The sequence below is a fragment of the Schistosoma mansoni genome, chromosome 5 (genome assembly GCF_000237925.1).
Source record: "Schistosoma mansoni strain Puerto Rico chromosome 5, complete genome".
In the NCBI taxonomy this organism is placed as follows: domain Eukaryota; kingdom Metazoa; phylum Platyhelminthes; class Trematoda; order Strigeidida; family Schistosomatidae; genus Schistosoma; species Schistosoma mansoni.
The window spans coordinates 5383701-5403881 of NC_031499.1; the positions used below are offsets into that span (position 1 = coordinate 5383701).

Below are 20181 nucleotides of genomic sequence, written 5' to 3' on the forward strand. Positions count from 1 at the left end.
TGATCCTAAAAATTCACTTGGTGTTGTTGACTTGTATCTTCCCATTGTTATTTAGGACTGCGATTGATAAGTCTCTTGTTGACATATGAGCATCCTGTAGAGACTACCTCGATATTGCCCTAAGTCAAAAGCTTTATTAGCAAAGATGGATAGTAGCTAGCAGTGGAATGAAGGACATGCGTTTCGTCTTATTTGGGACTCGTCAGCTGGATGTACCTGCATCTCAGAGTTGATGTTCACTATGGGACTCCAACGCAGTACCAAACGAGACGCGCGTCCTAAATTCCATCACTAGTCACTATCCATCTTTGTTTATGATTCTAAAAATTGATTGAAATCAGTAAATTTAATTCCAAATGAGTTTGCATTCGATTCAATCTAGATAATAATGTTGGTAAAAAATCAACAAAGACCACAAACCTAATTAAAGCATCTTTAATAGTTCATTCTAATGAATCTTCGGAGAGACTTTAACTTATGGATGAACCAATCAGATTTAAGACAGCACGTCTTAAATTTTGATGCGAAATTCATTCACTCATTTGGTTAAATACTATTTTGGCGCAATAACTGATGTCAGCTCGTGATGAAAACATTAAATCTAATTTCTAACCTTAACACTCAATTGTAATACCTAATCCTAATTCCTCACACTAATCATATAGTCGTCATTTAACCCTAGTAAGTAGGTGAAAATCTCAAAGTCATTTTAGCGTTGCTCAAAGGTCGTCCATAAATTGTAGTTTTACCGAACCTTCATTTAACTCAATCTGGTTTGTATAAATCTTTCAGCATTTATAAAAATTTGAAATCACTAACCAATAATTCCCATTTGGTATTGTTTCTCACTTCAGTAACATTGACATTTATTTATGATGAAAGTTAACTCATAATTCTAATATACGAAATGTCTTCATGAAATGATTCAATAAATCTTCATATTTTAATCTAAAAAAGAACTCATACAGAATTTCTAGCTCATGATAAAAAGAAAACAATCTATGTTAAATAAGGTCAAAAATACCCTGAGTACTGTTCAGAATGGGGAGAGTCAACTCTCCCTCTCAAAATGCCCTCAAAATCTTATTGGATCAAATATTAAGGTATTGAGTTCAGGTAGATACTCATTTGTTTGACGTCCTGGTGATACGTACCCCTCAATGCTCTGATACGACCGAGAGTACGGAGAGTCCGCTCTCCCCCTCGAAATGCCAGGAAAGTCCTACTCACTGCCTTCTCGTGGCATTACTGTTGTTGAGAGGACGAAAAACGAATGTCCGGCAGTTTATCAGGATTGATGGACACGGAGAGTCCACCTGAAGGAGATGGAAAACACTGATTCCAAATCAATGATTCACATAGGATCAAGGTTCTTAAGAGAACAAAAGGAGTATGAACCTGTTGTTGGTCACAGTTTACCATGCAACTGCATCTTTTTACGTCTCTCCATTGCCTTGTGGATTAGACCTTCATATCAAAGGCTCTGAGAGTGGCCCCCTAAGAATACAACCTGTTTCGGTTTTGGCCCCCAGTCAGTATCACAACCGACACATATATCAACGATAGCTGCTACTGGCCTCATTGTTATTGTTTGACGCATATGCATTTAGTGCCCCTTTGTACCAATGTTTATAAATTAACTACTTATCAGTATTTTATTAAATATTACGCGAATTATACTCAAATTACTGATAGATTAAAAGAGTAAACATATTACTGTGAACAGAAAAATAAGTTTGTGCCAATTAGGAAGATCATATGACATTTTATTGATAAACACAAGAGATCTATACAAATAAACAAAAATATATCTGTTATAATTCTGAAGCCATATGTTTATATATCAGATGTTTTGTATATCATGTATATATAATGGTCAGAATTAAACAGTATTCGTATTTACCAAACAAGATGTTTGAAGATCAACAGAATATACTTTAGTAAGAAAGAAATCATGAAGCAATGATAGAGCATTAGTGTTAAAACTCATATATGAGCCGTAACTCTATGTGTAAGGTTGAAATATGCGTGATCAAGTGCGACAGTCAGATATGTCATTACTGAAGTATTTGAGCATTATCTAACCTCCTGTTGGAATGAAATATTCATGTTCATTGACTACTGATTAGCCTTATATACTTCTAAGAACTGACATAGTATTGCAACATATTATTATCTTATGGTTCATAACCTTTAATTAACAATCAGGTAACAGTTTCTAAGTGATTTCTTGATAACTTCAGACAATAGTTACTATTATCTAGAAAAAAACCCTACGTGAGGGAAGTATGATAGCGTCTGTTATATCTAAAGCTTTGATTCTTGCTATGCCGCGTACTACTAGACTACTTTAACGATCGAACTAGCAACGTCTCAAGTGAGTAAACAGAAGACTAGTAAGTAGGAATTTTATTCCCAAAACAGTGTCAAATATAGTACAAATTTGAAACTGGTCAGCTGGATGTACCTGGATTTGAACCGAACGGTACTGGGTTCAAGTCCTAGAGTGAACATCATCTCTGGGATGAAGGTATATCCAGTTGGCGAGTCACAAAGAGAACGAAACGTGCGTCCTGGATTTTACTGCTAGCCATCATTCATCTTTGCTAATATTAAGATAAAATGACCTTCTACTGGCTTCTAGAATCCAGCAGATTTTTATTCTGTAATAAAAATTACAAATAATGAGCTTCTATTATTTACTTAACTTTAGATTCATTCAAATAATTAGTTAGGTAACATTCTACTTTGATAGAAACAATTTCATTTTACAATTAGTCTCAATAATAATCATGAATCTATAAAACTTAGTTCACATTATAAGATGATCTAACAATAGTAGTCCATTCATTAGGTAGATCTTTACTTCACCTTATCAAAAAACCCAGATTGTACACTGCTTCGATATTGCCCGAAGTCACAATCTTTATATGCAATGATGGATAATGACTAGCAGTGGAATCCAGGACACGCGTTTCGTCCTATTTGGGAATCGTCGAGTCGCAGAGTGAAGATCAACTCTGATATGCAGGTACATCCAGCTGATGAGTCTCAAGTAGGAAGAAACGCGCGTTCTGGATTCCATTGCTAGTCACTATCCACCTTTCCTTATAATTCAATTTGTTTTTGATTTTTCTTGTTATTCTATTCAGTAGAAATATATTCAATCAGGTAGGTAGTTCTACTAAACACTTGATGTAAACATACAATGAATAACAATCAATGCAATATCTCATTTATTGTCTGGTATAATTCAATCAAATGAAGTTATGATTAGTTTATTTTATACCTAATCAATTATGTCTGTTTCAAAGTACCATTCATTCAGGTAGATGAGATATGTCATAGAAATAGAATCACAACATAGAATACTTTTAGTAAACAGATATCAGTTTCAGTTTAGTATTCATTATTCATCATTACAGTTAAGATTGAAATCAGTGTACAATCTGTTTTTTTTGATGATGTAAAGTGAAGATCAACATAATGAATGAACTACATTTTGTATTATTCCAGCCAATGTTTATTGATTTCGTAGTCTGACTTTCAATGTAACCACTTGTACATGTCCGTGAACTTGAATGGATCTTTAGATGAACAGGTAGAAAGTGCAGCTTATTCAAAGATTATAATTTTCATTATTTTAAATGGAAGCTACGATATTTGGTTCCTAAGAGAATAAGCAGTTATCAGAAATGCATGTTGTAAACGTACATTCTTTATGATGCTATTCACATCAACTATAATTGCAATGTAACGACATTTCTAAGGTCCTTAGAAATTAAGTTTCAGTTATCTTTATATTTTGCTTAGTAGCTTGTAATGAATCCATTCAATGTGAAACTCTTTAATTAGATGTACAAGCATTCATGCGTTGGTGGATATAATTAGACTCAGTGCAATAAACGTCCTCGACACTATCAAACATATAAAAGTGTTTTAACCATTTTGAAATTAATGAAATATTACCTGTGGCTCTTTTACTGTTACTGTCAGTCCCAATCCCGGGTAAAGGAGAAGGGTTGGGTATGGAGTCAGCAAATCCCTTCCGTAGAAAACAACCTTGCTAAAAAGACGCTACTCAGAATAAACAGTTCAAATCATGTAAACTCTGCCCTCCAAGTTGAAGGAAGAATTATGACGTCTTATGATGAAAACCGAGATTCATTGGAAGTCATAAGGCCAATGCCCCTTACTAATAACCAGAGCAACAACTTATATAGATACATGTATCGTTCGGACAATGTGGAAGACCAGGAGGACTAGTCAAATAGTAGGGGGAAATTAGGAGATACAACCGGACAGTACTCGGAATCAGCGGAACCCATCGGACACAAGCTGTACAGCGAATACTAGATTCGGGAGAGATGCTTCTGTACTCCGGTTACGAAAACGAAAATTCTCTAAGATTTGCTCTATGTCAACCAGAAAATGCAGAACTTCGAAAATACTATGTTAGCTATCGTTCCATTCAAGTTATCAACTATTGAGGATATGAACCTAATAAACATTACATAGATATTTTGTTCTTGTATTGGATAACTTAATAATCTGCACACAGAACTCAATATAGCATTGAATACTAAACATTTCATATCCTGACAAATGTAGTTTCTTAGAATCTATTTATTTAGAAAACTATATATTTAAAGTATACCATAGAGCATCAGGATAGATGACTTTTTAAGATGGTGTTTGTAGGTAGTCAACAGGAAACCCTGAACCTGGGTTTCGTACTACTTGGCACTTGTCAGCAAGGTGTACCTGTAATCTTGAGGGAACTGATGCTCACTGACGGTTTCGATCCCTTGTCACATAGCTTTACAGTTTAAAGACGTTACCACCGAACTATCCGAGCTTGTTCTTTGCCTACACAATTCACATTATAAATCAAATCCTATTTCAAAAACAAATTCCCTTAATTTTCTTCTATTATTATTTACATCTTCTTAATTAAATAAATACACAATTGAATATAATCACTTTTCTTTCTTTAACTCAAATGAAAAATAATCATCATGATCTAATTCATAGTGAATAAACTCCATTTCTTTTTAAACAAAGAAAAGGTGGGAAAAAAATATAGAAACATTAAACAAATCAAATTCAACAATGACTTAAAAAAACAAAAAAAAAAAGAAAAGAAAATGTAAAAGTAATCGAAATGTATTGATTTATTGATTAAGATATTACATAATCCATGTAATTGATTGTAATCTATTATGTAATTTACATGATATTATCAAATAGTATATAATGATTATGATTCAGATTAAAAAGTGTTCAACTGGACATTGACCAATGACTGTGGTATGACCGTTTTTGTGTGTTATTTTTTTTTGGTTTTTAATTGATTGATAATGTATCAACAGATTACAGGAGTTTGTTTTTTTTCATTCTCTAACCCCCTCTCTCTCTCACTCTCGCTATTTAGTTAATAGATTTATCTACGGAAAAATGAAACAGAAAAAAAAACAAAAAAACAAAAATTATTTACAAAATCTGGTTTGTGATTGTTTATTTATAAGAAAAACTTAATGCTTTATATTTTACTAGAAAGTTTCTTAATTCAGTAATTGAATTCATGAGTTGATTAAATCTAAGCCATCACTGAAAACCTGGAAGCATTGGACAGCCGTTTCGTTTTATTGTGGGACTCCTCAACAGTGCGCGAGCCAGATAAGTCCTGAGTTGGAGTCTGACGAGGCCGGATCGTGGATGCCCACTTCTGAGAAGTCCCAAAATAGGATGAAATGGCCTTCCAGTGCTTCCAGGTTTCCAGTGATGGTTTAGCTTCGATTGATTCGTAATTTCAAGTATTAAAAAAATTACTAAACATTATATGACATTGATCCTTAATATTTTTTATTATTTAACAGTTAGACTGGTATGATAGAGAACAGATCACATTAGTTATCAGTATTTATTGGTTTTATTTATTTATTTTATTGAAACTCATAAACATTTGTACAAGGAGGCAACAATTATATATACGACACACTTCATCATTCGATTTATGTGAGGGCTTGAATACTGACCGGGTGCTCAAATCGAAACAGGTGGTTTTCTTAGGGAGACACTCTCCGAGCCTTTGACTTAGAGGTCTAATTCACAAGGCTGTGGAGCAACATTAGGAGATGGAATCCCATAGTAACCGGTCACCAACAACAGGTTCATACACCTTTTGTTCTCTTAAGATCCTGGATCCTATGTGCATCATTGGTTTGGACTGACGGTTTTTCAACTGCCGTAGGTGGATCCTCCATATCTATCGATCAGATCACAGGTCTGAATATTCTCTTTTTGTCCTCTCAATTTCATAAGCAACACCCTCGCAGAGAGAAGACAGTGAGTAGCTGTATATGCGTGGCCATGTGAGACCATTTCGATAGGGGGAGTTGACTCTACCCACCATCGGCCATAACACTGTATTTGGAGACAAATCTGAGAGCACTGGACGGCCGTTTCACTCTAGTGTGGGACTCCTCAGCAGTGTGTATCCACGGTCTTGCACGCAAGACTCAGACCGCAGACCTTCAGTCTAGTTCGCAAATGCCTAACCTCTAGACTACTGAGCAAAAATATGCTACATTTCACGATTTCACGCGTTATCCTTGTGCAGATGCCATGCCAAACTTCTTTGTATCGTTGCAATTTTAGTATATGTGCCGCTGAAGTAAAAACAATGATATTCTTGTGTATATTTGTGCTCAATTGAGTATATTTACACATACTGAACTCTGTTTTAATATATGATTTTACTATTCATACTGGTATGTGAATGATACTTGTCAAAATATATCTTTTTTGACTCCACTGCAACCTACATTCATCTATGTAGTTTCAACATACAACTTACATTTAAATCAATTTACAGAATTCTCAATTTTTGAATATGTTTTCACACTGTTACTAGGATAACCTTTTGGAAATTTGTTCATTCAGATTTCATCGAATGAAATGAATCATTCAATTGACTATATGGATGCATTTGTGTTTTTTTTTATCGAGCCCATTGAGATTTGCTACCATGGGTCATCTATAGAAGATAGATTTAGATGAATTGAGGTAACCGAAATAACATCTCCAGAGAAAATTATATGCACCATCCCCTCGTTGAATGAATATCAAAATCTAAGATCTTTCAAGTGTCCTATCTATTATCACGACAAGCTTTTAACTATACATCGAAACTATACGTTTGATAAATCATAATAATTTTAGTTATTCTAAAATGATACTGTCTATTATTTAGTATTACAATGTTATTTTCAACAGTATCAATCCTATTATAAGCTATTTAAAGCAATCCTTGAAATGATTACTACTTAAATAATTATTATTTTTCGCTGTAAATGCACTTTAGTTGATATACTACTACATGCTCTCTTATGACCACGCGTATATAGCCTCTGTCAGGGAAGTCCTACTCGATGCCTTATCGTGACACCGGTGTTGTTTACAAAGTCGAGAGGACGAAAAGCGAATGTCCGGCTCTTTAACTGGGTTGGTGGACACAGAAATTCCACCTCGGGGAGTTGGAAAACCCTGACTCCAAACCAAAGGTGCACATGGGCTCCAGTATCCTGAGGGAACAAATGGCGTATGAACTAATTGTCTGTTACCAGTTACCATGGCACTGCATCACCTCACAATGCTCCACTGACTTATGGATCAGACTTTCAGGTCGAAGGTTCTGGGTGTGGCTCCCTACTTCAGTTTGGGCACCTGGGCAGTATCATAGTCGTCACACAAATCAAATGAGATATATGTGGTGCATATATATCTGGTTCCTCCCTTGTACCTATATTTATGTGTTTAAATAAAATAAACTACATGCTGATATATACTACATGTCAGAATAAAATGTTTTTTCTACCCAAATATACAACTATCTAATAAGTAGTTTGTAACGGAATTAAAATAACCAATAATATTGTGTTTATTAATACCTGAGGCAAATCTTAGTTAAAACTGGTAAACAATTTTATTGGTATTATTTGAATCAATAATAAAAATCATTCAGCTTGATTAGTTTATTTTTTGGAGAATGATGATTTTCAATAATCTATAATATCTATGTGGATAACATCTTTAGTAAGAGTAGTAGAGTACCAGTTAATTACCATCATAACACTAAACTTCAGCTTTTTTGCTTCAGTTCATTACAATGATATTGTGATATGAGTTACTTATATCCATATAAGTAGTATTATAACGCTGGTTGTGTATTGAATGTATTTTAGTAGAAGATGGATTAGGAGAGAACGGGAAGGAAACGCAATTGGTATGAAAATGCATGAACAATAGTAATCAGGAACGATGGACTGATATTTACTGAAGGAATGGTCAAGATTGCGACAATTGATTGAGAGTTTGCAAAATTAACTTATTACTATATGTATATCCATCTTTCCTTACCATGCTTGTGAATTTAGGCTATATCGAGGCAATACGCACAGTATGCACATATGCCAATTAGAGGCTGATCAGTTGCAGTCCTAAAAACATCAATGGGAAGATTCAAACAAACAATACTAAGTGTATTTACTATATGGTTCTCATATCTCACTGCGATATTCTGTAATTTCGTGGCTTAATATATATTCCATTCTCCCCAATCGTGTTCTTGTTTACTACAATATGACTTTATTTGATAAGATTATGGGCATCTATACTTCCTAATAGATCAGTAGTTCCTTTATGTTCATATATATATATATATTTATATTTATATATTTATATATATATAACTCCGCCGGTAGCTCTTCTAGAGTTACTGCCGGTCCCAAGCCCGGGTAAAGGAGGAGGGTTTGGCATGGGGTTAGCGACCCCATCCCGTAGAAAAGCTAACTCGCTAAACAAACGCTAACCAGAAAAAATAATTCAAATCATTTAAACTCTGCCTTGAGAGTTGAAGGAATAATTATGATGTCTCATGATGAAAGCCGAAATTCTTCGGAAGTCACGAGACCGATGCACCTTCTAACAACCAGAGCAACACTCTTTAAAGGTACATGGAATGTCCGGACAATGTGGGAGACAGGAAAGACCAGCCAAATAGCAATGGAAATGAGGAGATACAACTTGGCAGTACTTGGAATCGGCGAAACTCATTGGACACAAACTGGACAACAAAGGATAGGTACAGGAGGGATGCTGCTGTATTCCGGTCACGATGGGCAAAATGCTCCACACACTCAGGGAGTTGCTCTAACGCTGTCCAAAGAAGCACGAAATGCACTTGTGGGATGGGAATTTCATGGACCCAGGATAATCAAAAGATCATTCAGAACAAAGAAGCAAAGGATCACAATGAACGTTATCCAATGTTATGCACCCACCAATGATAGCAACGACGATGATAAAGATCAGTTCTATGAAAGGCTGCAATCAATTATAGAGAAGTGCTCACGAAAGGACCTCACCATCCTAATGGGAGATCTAAATGCTAAAGTTGGAGTGGACAACACAAGATATGAAGATGTAATTGGACGACATGGATTAGGAGAGAGAAATGAAAATGGGGAGAGACTTGCAAACCTATATGCATTCAATAAATTGGTTATAGGCGGCACATTATTCCCACACAAGCGCATACACAAAGCTACATGGATCTAACCGGACCAAACCAAAGAGAACCAGATAGATCACATCTGTATCAACAAAAAATTCCGAAGATCAATGGAAGATGTGAGAACCCGGAGAGGAGCTGACATAGCTTCAGATCACCACCTGGTTGTGGCCAAGATGAGACTGAAGCTAAAGAAAGACCGGACAACTGGACAAACAGCACTACAAAGGTTCAATACAACCTTCCTTCGAGATACTGACAAGCTCCATGAATTCAAGATAACTCTCAACAACAGGTTCCAGGCTCTACAGGATCTACTGAAAGAACAAGAAACTACTTTGGAGGAAGACTGGAAAGGGATAAAAGAAGCACTAACTTCAACGTGCCAGGAGGTTCTTGGTCCTAAGAAGCATCATTACAAGGAATGGATCTCTATTAGAACCCTCAACAAGATTCAAGAAAGGAAGAACAAGAAACTAGCAATTAACAACAGCCGAACACGAGCAGAGAAAGTCAAAGCACAAGCAGACTACGCAGAAGCAAACAGGGAAGTGAAGAAAAGCATTAAAGCCGACAAGCGGAAATACATGGGAGAACTAGCAACAACAGCAAAAAAGGTTGCAAGAGAAAGGAATATGAAACAACTATATGATACAACGAAGAAACTGGCAGGGAGATATAGCAAACTAGAGAGACCAGTCATGGACAAAGAAGGAAAGACAATCACGGAGATTCAAGAACAGAGGAAAAGATGGGTAGAATACTTCGAGGAACTGCTGAATAGACCAGCCCCATTGAATCCACCGAACATCGAAGCAGCACACACTGACCTGCCTATAGATGTCACTCCACCAACGATCGAAGAAGTCAAGATGGCTATCAGACAAATCAAAAGTGGGAAAGCGGCAGGACATGACAATATACCAGCTGAAGCACTGAAGTCAGACATTGAAATAACTGCAAACATGCTTCACCTTCTATTCAAGATTTGGGAAGAGGAACAAATGCCGACGGACTGGATAGAAGGATACCTCATCAAGATACCAAAGAAAGGAGATCTAAGCGAATGTGAGAATTACAGAGGTATCGGTTTGTTATCAGTACCAGGAAACGTTTCCAACAGAGTGTTGCTGAATCGGATGGAAGGCTTGGTGGACGCTCAACTTCGAGATCAACAGGCTGGATTCCGTAAGGATAGGTCGTGCACCGACCAGATTGCGACACTACGGATCATCGTGGAACAATCAGTTGAGTGGAACTCATCACTATACATCAACTTCATTGACTATGAGAAGGCGTTTGACAGCGTGGACAGGAGAACATTATGGATACTTCTTCGACACTATGGAGTTCCTGAAAACATTGTCTACGTTATCCAAAACTCATACGATGGACTACAGTGCAAAGTCATGCATGGAGGACAGCTGACAGATGCATTTCCAGTAAGGACCGGAGTCAGACAAGGCTGTCTACTCTCCCCATTCCTCTTCCTTCTAGTGATTGACTGGATTATGAAGAATTCGACATCTGAGGGGAAATACGGAATACATTGGACTTCTCAGAATCAATTAGATGATTTGGACTTCGCAGATGACCTAGCCCTCCTCTCTCATACACACGAACAAATGCAGATGAAGGCAGCAAATGTAGCAGCAGCCTCCGCATCGATAGGCCTCCACATTCACAAAAGAAAAAGCAAGATTCTCAAATGCAACACGGAGAACACCAACCCAATCACACTTGATGGCGAAACTCTAGAAGAGGTGGAAACATTCAAGTACCTGGGGAGCATCGTTGATAAACAAGGAGGATCGGATGCAGATGTAAAGGCGAGGATTGGCGAAGCAAGGGCAACATATGGAACTCAAAACAACTCTCAACTCAAAACAACTCTCAACCAATTTCAAGGTCAGAATCTTCAATACGAACGTCAAGACAGTCCTACTGTATGGAGCTGAAACGTGGAGAACTACTACGACCGTCATCAGGAAGGTACAAGTATTTATAAATAGTTGTCTACGCAAAATACTCAACATCCATTGGCCGGATACTATCAGCAACAGCGTTTTATGGGAGAGGACAAACCAGCTTCCAGCTGATTAGGAAAAGACGTTGGAAGTGGATCGTACATACATTAAGGAAATCACCAATGTGCATCACCAATGTGCATCACTACTCAATTCCTAACTTGGAATCCAGAAGGGAAGCGGAAAAGAGGAAGGCCAAAGAACACACCACGCCGGGAAATAGAAGCCGATATGAAAAGGATGAATAGCAACTGGAAAGAACTAGAAAGGAAGGCTCAGGACAGAGTTGGATGGAGAATGCTGGTGAGCGGCCTATGCTCCTCGACGAGGGGTAACAGGCGTAAGTAAGTAAGTAATATATATACGTGTATGTAGCAGAAGTTGAATTTTGACTAACATCAACTGACTAAACTCAAGAATTAGCGGACGGTGATAAAAAAGGAAACAAATTTATTCAGGAAATGAAGTTTGTTAGGAAAATTAAAAAAAACCAGGCAGTTTCATATCCAATATAGAAACGGATATGTATTTGCTCAGCTCAAGTTGTCATATCTTTTCAAAGCTGTAAGATGAAACTCTCAAGTCAAATCTTAAATGAGTTGAATGAGTTAACGTATTAGTATTATTAGAAAATATAAAAGAATTAATCTCCTGGTTATATAAAGTATAAGGTTTTTTCTAAAACTTAGGATTTAGGGTAACACAAATAGTAGTTTATATCTAAGACATTATGACCGGTTATGAACAGTGTCACAGAGTATCCAACTATTTGTTACAATAAACACACTACCTCAATCAGGTTGATCTGTCTCTTCCTAAAAGACAGAGTTCAACAGTCAATATCCTCAATCATGAATATGATTTTAATTGGTCGCTTCCAGCTTTCTTTCAGCCTACTCCTAAACCAATCATCATAGAGTGTCAAGATTGACTGTGGTTTACCTTATATAATCCTTGTCCTAATCACTTTAGTGGATGAATATACTTTTACGTCAATTGTATCGCTGTCTTTAATTATTTCCCTCAGAAATTTTTCGAAAGCATAGGGCTATCAAATGCTAATCACATACTAATATCACCAATTCTTAAAGGCCACATAATACATCCAGAAAGTTGAATGGAGCTAAGTCGTGTGAGATATAATTGTCTCCCGGTCGCCATACATGACAATGGATACCATTTAGTAAACAATCGAGACAAAAATTTTCAGTTATTTTGACGTGAATAGTCAACCAGTCATCATTCTGACCACGAACTAGATGATTCGGATTCAAATCACCTGGGTGCCCAATCAGATAAATTGGGAGTTTTACAATATATCAATATCAATACTTACTGTATATAATTAATTAAAACCTGAAGTAATATTACTTACCACAGAATCACCAATTGCTATCAAACTTGATCGTCTTGATGTACGAGGTCCAACACTTAGTTCATTGCCCAATTTCTAATTCAAGAATATAAAATGTGAATGACTTTAATACATGAGAAACATTCATTTATATAATGTGAAATATATTGTTACAGTAATCAAATAGATATCATACCCATCTTCAACAGTTTATCATTTCAAATTTACTGAACTGTTAAAAAGTCACTGTAAATCACAATAAGAATTCTAGAACTTCTCTGTGAACTCATTTACTTACTAGTGAGCAGATACTTGTATGCTGGTTGAAATGTTCTCCATTATCGACAGTACTCTTTAATATATATCAGTCGGTGAAGAAAAACACCTACAATATTACATTCATGGATAGGTTGAGGTTAGACATTAACACCGTTGGATATAGGCTCAGTGGTCTTAAGGTTAAGCGTTCGTGCGCGAAACCGAAGGGCCCGGTTTCGAATCCCAGGGCGGGATCATGGATGAGCACTGCCGAGGAGCCTCATACTATGATGAAACGGTTGTCCAGTACTTCCAAGTCTTTATGATCTCAATCAAAATCCTAACAATCTCCACAACCCCGTACTGATAATCTCTGAAATATTGCATGTAATTTATGGAATGCTGTAAAATAAAAGCAGCTTTGCACATCTTGAAAATGTCACTTTAAAGTGTTATTAATAGTACACTGTGTATACATCTATGAAATAACTTACATTATTAGAAGTGATTTGTTTCACAGGTTCATTAACCTGTGATGAATTCCAATTCAATTTGGTTTGTATATTTGAAGTACGAATAAATGGTCCTTCACATACTTGAGCAGTAAGTAAATTTTTCTCTTCAGAATTTAACAGACCACGAGATTTTGGAATTGTATACCAATTTGTTCTATCATTATCTTGTAATGATTGATCACTACTTCGTCTAGATAAATTATCATTCATTTTATCTACTTGCATATGTGATGAAGTGTTTTTCTCTTGACGTTGTGCATCACAACTATGTCTACGTAACTTGGATACACTTGGTAGTTGTAATCCTAAAAATGATGTATAATTTTTTTTATCTGACAAATTTATATCACTTGTTGGTTTATCAAAACGTAAGTCACTATTCTGTGGGGGAAGCTAGAAAAGACAAAAACATATAGATCTAACTTGGTTATTAGTATTTGGAATTGTCAAAGTAATTACAATCTATACAAACCAATAAAGATTGATTAAACCAAAAGTCGAATTAACAAACGTTGATAATCTAAATAAAACAGAGAAAATGAATAATTTGCCATAGAAAAGACAAGAATTTATCACATTGCCGCAAACTGTAAAACCGTTTGAAGATTATCAGTGTAGTAATAAATACTCTGAAGAAATGGCTTACATTAAGTCACGAAACGTGAGAAATACACTGTTTCTACTTATTGAGATACAACAAAAACTATGTTCATCATTAAATTTCTACTCATTGCTCAATTTATTTGAAACTATCAAGTCCAACCTTGGCATTGCTACCTATTATCAGGATAGTTTACAGGCCACGAAAAGTCGTTTGTGTACAGATGAAGGGAGTTTAAATTTTGAGATTCTCACAACTTACAAATACCTGAGAATTAGTTACTTATGATCGCTAACTCTTAGGCCCATAGTCCACTATACAGCGATCTCCAACATATGCTGTCCTGGGCTTCCCTTTACAGATGTTCACAAGTGCGTTATTCATTCTTTTGATGTATTTCTCTAGTTCCCAGACCAATGTGTTCTTCGGTCTGCCACTTTTACTTTCACATTGATGATTCCAAGTTAGGGCTTGCCTCGTGATGCAGTTTGATGATTTTCATGGTCTATGTCCCATACACCTCCAACTTCGTTTCCCCAACCCCTATTTATCTGGAAGCTGCTTTCTTCTCTGACACAGTGGCTAGTAATGTTTAGTCAACCATTCTGGAGTATCTTGTACAGAAAAGTGTTTATATATATATATACCTGTAACTTTTTGATAATGGTTTAGTAGTTCTCCAAGTTTCATCTCCGTACAGTAGAACTCTTTTAATGTTCGTATTGAAAATTCTGAATTTGGTGTTGACTGAAATTTGTTTTGAGTTGAAGATGTTCTCCGATTGCAGAAAAATTACCTTTTATTTGTCAGTCTGTCCTTCCACAACCGTATCAGATACCCCTTGTTTACCGGTGATACTAACCAGGTACGAGCTTCTCCATCAACAGTGATCTAATTTGCACTCGCTGTGTTGTATTTTAGGATCTTCCGTTCTTCTGGTGAATGTTGAGACTTACTGCATCAGGGCTGCCAATAAAGTGACTATTTCCAACTTCAATTATTACTATGCATAGATAGTTATTGTATGCGTTATGAACTTCTGAAACTTTGTATCTGGTTACTTCTAGTCTCGAGCCCGGATGAAGGAAGAGAATTCGGCATCTCACCCTATAGAAAAAAACCTCTCTTAAGAATTGTCAATCGGAAAAAAACCCGATAGTTCCTCCTTGACAGTTTCTTTTGAACATTTTAAAAGCGGTTTCGAAGCTAGTTCTTTGAAAGTTTAAATTATTTGTTCTACAACACCAGAACGTAGTGTTCCACCTTCTATATCAAATGGATAATTCGATATTAACCGATTCTGAATTCATCTACATAATTGTTTTATACTCATTTGTTTTAAAAATTGAATTACACTTGACGGAAAAGCTTTGGAGGATGTGAAAACCTTTACATATCTGGGAAGCATCATCGATGAACACGGTGGATCTGATGCAGATGTAAGAGCGCGTATCGGAAAAGCAAGAGCAGCATATTTACAACTGAAGAACATCTGGAACTCTAAACAATTGTCAACCAATATCAAAGTCACAATTTTCAATACAAAGCTGAAGACAGTTCTAGTGTATAGGACGAAAATCTGGAGAACTATGAAAGCCATAATCTAGAAGGTGTTTATTAACAGTTGTCTACGGAAGATACTTCGAAACCGTTGGCCAGACACTATCAGTAACAACCTACTGTGGGAGAGAACAAACCAGGTTTCAGCGGAGGAAGAAATCAAGAAGAATCGCTGGAAGTGGATAGGACACACATTGAATCAACCAAATGCGCCACAAGGCAAGCCCTCACATGGAATCCTAAAGGCCAAAGGAGAAGAGGGAGACCAAAGAAAACATTGCGCCGAGAAATGGAGACAGATATTAGAAGAATGAACTGTGGTTCGATAGAACTATAAAGGAAGGCCTAGAACAAACTGTGTTGGAGAATGCTAGTCGGCGGCCTATGCTCCATTGGGATTAACAAGCGTAAGTAAGTAAGTAATCATTTGTTTGTATTGTTTAGTCACTCTTCTCTACTCTTTTACCCTCACATAAATATGTGAATCAGTGAATACAGTGGAATGTGTCTTGATCGTCTAATTCTTATACAGAAAAGTCAATATAATAAGACAGTCTATTTCTAAATAGCTACCTTTAGTATCTATTCCAAAATTATCCCCAAATTCTTTTTTAAAATAATATTGAAATGATAAAAAATAATCATCCCTTTCCTTTGAAATAACATTTTAATATCCACTTCTTTTTACTTCAATATTATAGTCAACAACTATATATCTTCAGTAAACCTATTTTGTAATCCATATATGTGTTGAATTCTTTTAAAGAGATTATCTAAACACGTCTCATTTGTACTTCAAAAAAGGACAAAGAAAACTTTATTGTTCATAGTTAAAAGAAGTAATCACATATTAAGTCAAAAAACGGGTAGTTTTCTTTTGTTGTTGTGTGCTTTCTACATTTGACTGTTTTAATATGTAAAATCTAGTTCAACAGTTGGATTCTATCTATTTCGTTTTTTTTTAGTTTTTTTTATTTTTTTAGTTTTTTATTTTTGTATTTTTTTGTATTTTTGTAGTTTTTTATTTTTTATTTTTTTGTATTTTTTTAAAAATTTTTTTTGCATTTTTTTATAACCTCAACCACATTCTACTGATGAAGAATAAACATTTTTTGCATATTGAAACAATAATAATAATGATGAAATGATTTTTGCATGAACTTAATAAAAATTCATTGTTTATTCATCTTCGTTTAATATAAAAAAAGAGAAAAAGAAAAAAGAGAAAAAGAAAGAAAGAAAAAAGGGAAAGGAAAAAGAAAGATGATTAAGGTCAATCATTTTGAAGATTGTTTTTTTTCAAAGGACATATGATTGAATCTACAAGTGAATATATTAAAATATAACCTATTTATGATGTATGCTAAATATATAACCTTAGTTTAACTGAAGAAATTTCTGTCAAAAACATAGAGATTACTTAAATCATTTGCATTAAAGTAATAAATGATCCTAGATCCTTTTTGTATATAGTGATGATTGAAGTGATAATCAACTTTGATTGATATTTTTTTAAATAGTGTATTATCAGTTAGGTGACCTTAACAACGAACGAATAAAAGTATATGAAAAGTGAATTTGACTGTATGGGTTTTTGTAGCGAACATGAACGTCAGTGAGGATTATTGAACATTACAGATTATCTTAATGAAATCTGAGAATCATATAGTAAGTAATTCATTTGCAAAATATCACCGTTGGATGCTGTATCAGTAGTCTAGTAGTTAGGTGCTCTGGCGCGAAAATGGTAGGTCCTTGTTTCGAATCTCGTGAGGCGGGATCGTGGATGCGCACTGCTAAGGATTCCCACAGTGGAACGAAACAGCCGTCCAGTGCTTCCATGTTTTCCATTGTGGTCTAGCCTCAATTGACTAATGATCTCAACTATATAAAATATCAATCAATCGTCGTAAGATTTATTATTCCTTCATTTTCACTAAAATCAGTCTCTATTCTCGTTCTCTTCTGTCCAATCTTCTTACACTTCTTCCCACAGCCATTCCACTTTTGGCTGACGGTACATACTACTTATGTCTGTCGACATTAGTAGCACATACTGTAATGAACAAAACACGGGTGGAGACAATCTAAGGTATTTAGACAAATTACAGACTATCTCACTAAATTCTGATAACCATACAGCAAACAGTTAATTTGCAAAATAACAATGGATTGTCTCAATCTTCACTGTTCCTTCAGTACGTATCAGTTCATATTCTCTAATTCCATTGTTTATGTATTTTCCAACAAATTGTGCTTCATTTCAGTTCTTTCGTTATCGGTCTTCTGCCAAAATACATTCTATATCTGACTATCGCTATATACTACTTATATGGATATAAGTTGACCACACTATAATACCACTTAAGTTTTCAGTAATATCATACAACTTGTGTATACTCTTATTTAAAGTAACTTTAAAATTGCAATTTAACTTACTGGACAGATAACGTGTGCACTTGCTCGTCTGGTAATATTTGGACTATTTTCTAATTCTTTAATTTGATTTGGATGTAACATTGGTACAAAAGAAGCAGTAGTTCGTGTAATAGATTTTTTTGCTTAAAGATATAAGAAAGAAAAAAGATGTCATTCAATTCTTATTAACCTAAAGTCTACTACAAATGTGTGTTAGCTCAAGTTACCGGATTAGATTTCTATAATGAGATAAAATTACCAAAACGAATAGCATAAGAAACGAAACATTGTCGTGGCAGTGATTGTTAAAAAGAAACTAAACAAGGAGAATACACTTTGAGAAGACATAATGAAACGTTATGCTCGCAGGAAAAGTAGAAGACAAAAGGTGAATAGAACTGTGCCACTATAAATGACTCTAAGCTATACCGTTTAAAAATATTCATCCATTATTTGTGGTCATATTAACACCATTGTGGTGAACGAGAACATAGTGGGTACAGCCTAAACACGAAATCACAGAACGTCTTAATAACATTTGAGAACGATACAGTAAATACTTCATTTGCAAAATGTCAATCAATCGTCTCAGACTTCACTGTTCCTTCATTTCCACAGCAATCATTCTCAGTTCTCGTTCTTTTTCCGCTTCCAGAAATTTCATTTGCAATTGATGACCCATACTACTAATATCTGTTGACGTCAGTAGCACACACCACACTGTAACTGACTCCAAGCTATGCCATCTAACATATACAGCTACTGTTTGTAATCATATTACAAAATAAATTTACATTACACGCATTTTTTTAGGAGAAAAAGTGATGTTACTACACTGAACTTTGTTTTCCTACCTATCAAGTGTTGATAGGCTTGATTAAGTAACAAAGTTAATAATCTATATTTCATCACCCATTTCACTAACGAATTGGTGTTCTACTTAATCAGTGATAGTGAACTAATGATATCTTGTTCATAGTAGCTATTAGCTATTAAATATATAATTTCTATGATATTTAAGGTAACAACCCTATACGTAAAACATAGTGCTTTAAAGGAGTTTATACAATAAAAATTCATAAGAAGATTTAGACAATTTATGGCTCAGTTTAATTTCTAATGAAGTGAGATTTGTAAATTTGTGTTTTAATTATGATGAAGGTTGGTTAACAGCATAGTCGAAATTATGGGCTTTATTTTTACTTAGAACTCGTCTACTGATTATACTTGAATTCAATTATTGATATTGATTGTAAGATTTGATGTTATCGTATTTTTATTAAAACACCGCCTGTAGACCCTCCGGGGGTAACTGCCAATCCCAAGTCCGAATAAAGGAGGAGGGTTGGGAATGGGATTAAAGACCTGATCCCGTAAAAAAAAACTAACTCGCTCAATAGATTCTAACCAGAATATTTTGATGAATACACTGATCTGTTTTTCATTTGACTGTTGAATCGAAATGGTTTATAATTTGTGTAACAGATAGCAAAGTATAGTTGGGGCTACAATTCAAACATGTTAAAACTTATAACTAGACTTTTACGTAGAAGAAATACATTCAGGATGGAAATATGCAAGTAGAGAATGATTAATTGTTTCCTTTATATTCACAATGTATGTCAATGTTATATTAATGAGCTTTTACAAATAAATGACTCCAAAAATTAATAATTTGATTTTTTAAATTCATCACTCTTCTAAAGATGAATAATAGAGGTTAAAATATACTGAAAGACATAACGTTAATTTTCTCGTTTGATAGTTGTCTATATTACTGACAAAGTAAACACCAGCGGAAGACATATTAGTCGCATATGATATGATATGGATGACTAAAGTTTTGGAAAAAACGAATAAACGAACAAATGTGA

General features: G+C 35.1%; 1 protein-coding gene across 1 annotated transcript in view; it reads right to left on the reverse strand.

The window, feature by feature from the left end:
- Positions 1-7003: 7003 nt before the first annotated feature.
- Positions 7004-20181, reverse strand: part of Smp_156890 (protein kinase) — a gene marked incomplete at its 3' end in the record, with an annotated part of 98669 nt that continues 85491 nt past the window's right edge. The window contains exons 12-15 of the mRNA XM_018797718.1: positions 18329-18450; positions 13708-14121; positions 12977-13051; positions 7004-7039 (exon numbers count right to left, since the gene is read on the reverse strand). Of these exons, the coding sequence (XP_018652732.1) occupies positions 7004-7039; positions 12977-13051; positions 13708-14121; positions 18329-18450 (647 nt within the window). The remainder of the gene's footprint in view (positions 7040-12976; positions 13052-13707; positions 14122-18328; positions 18451-20181) is intronic.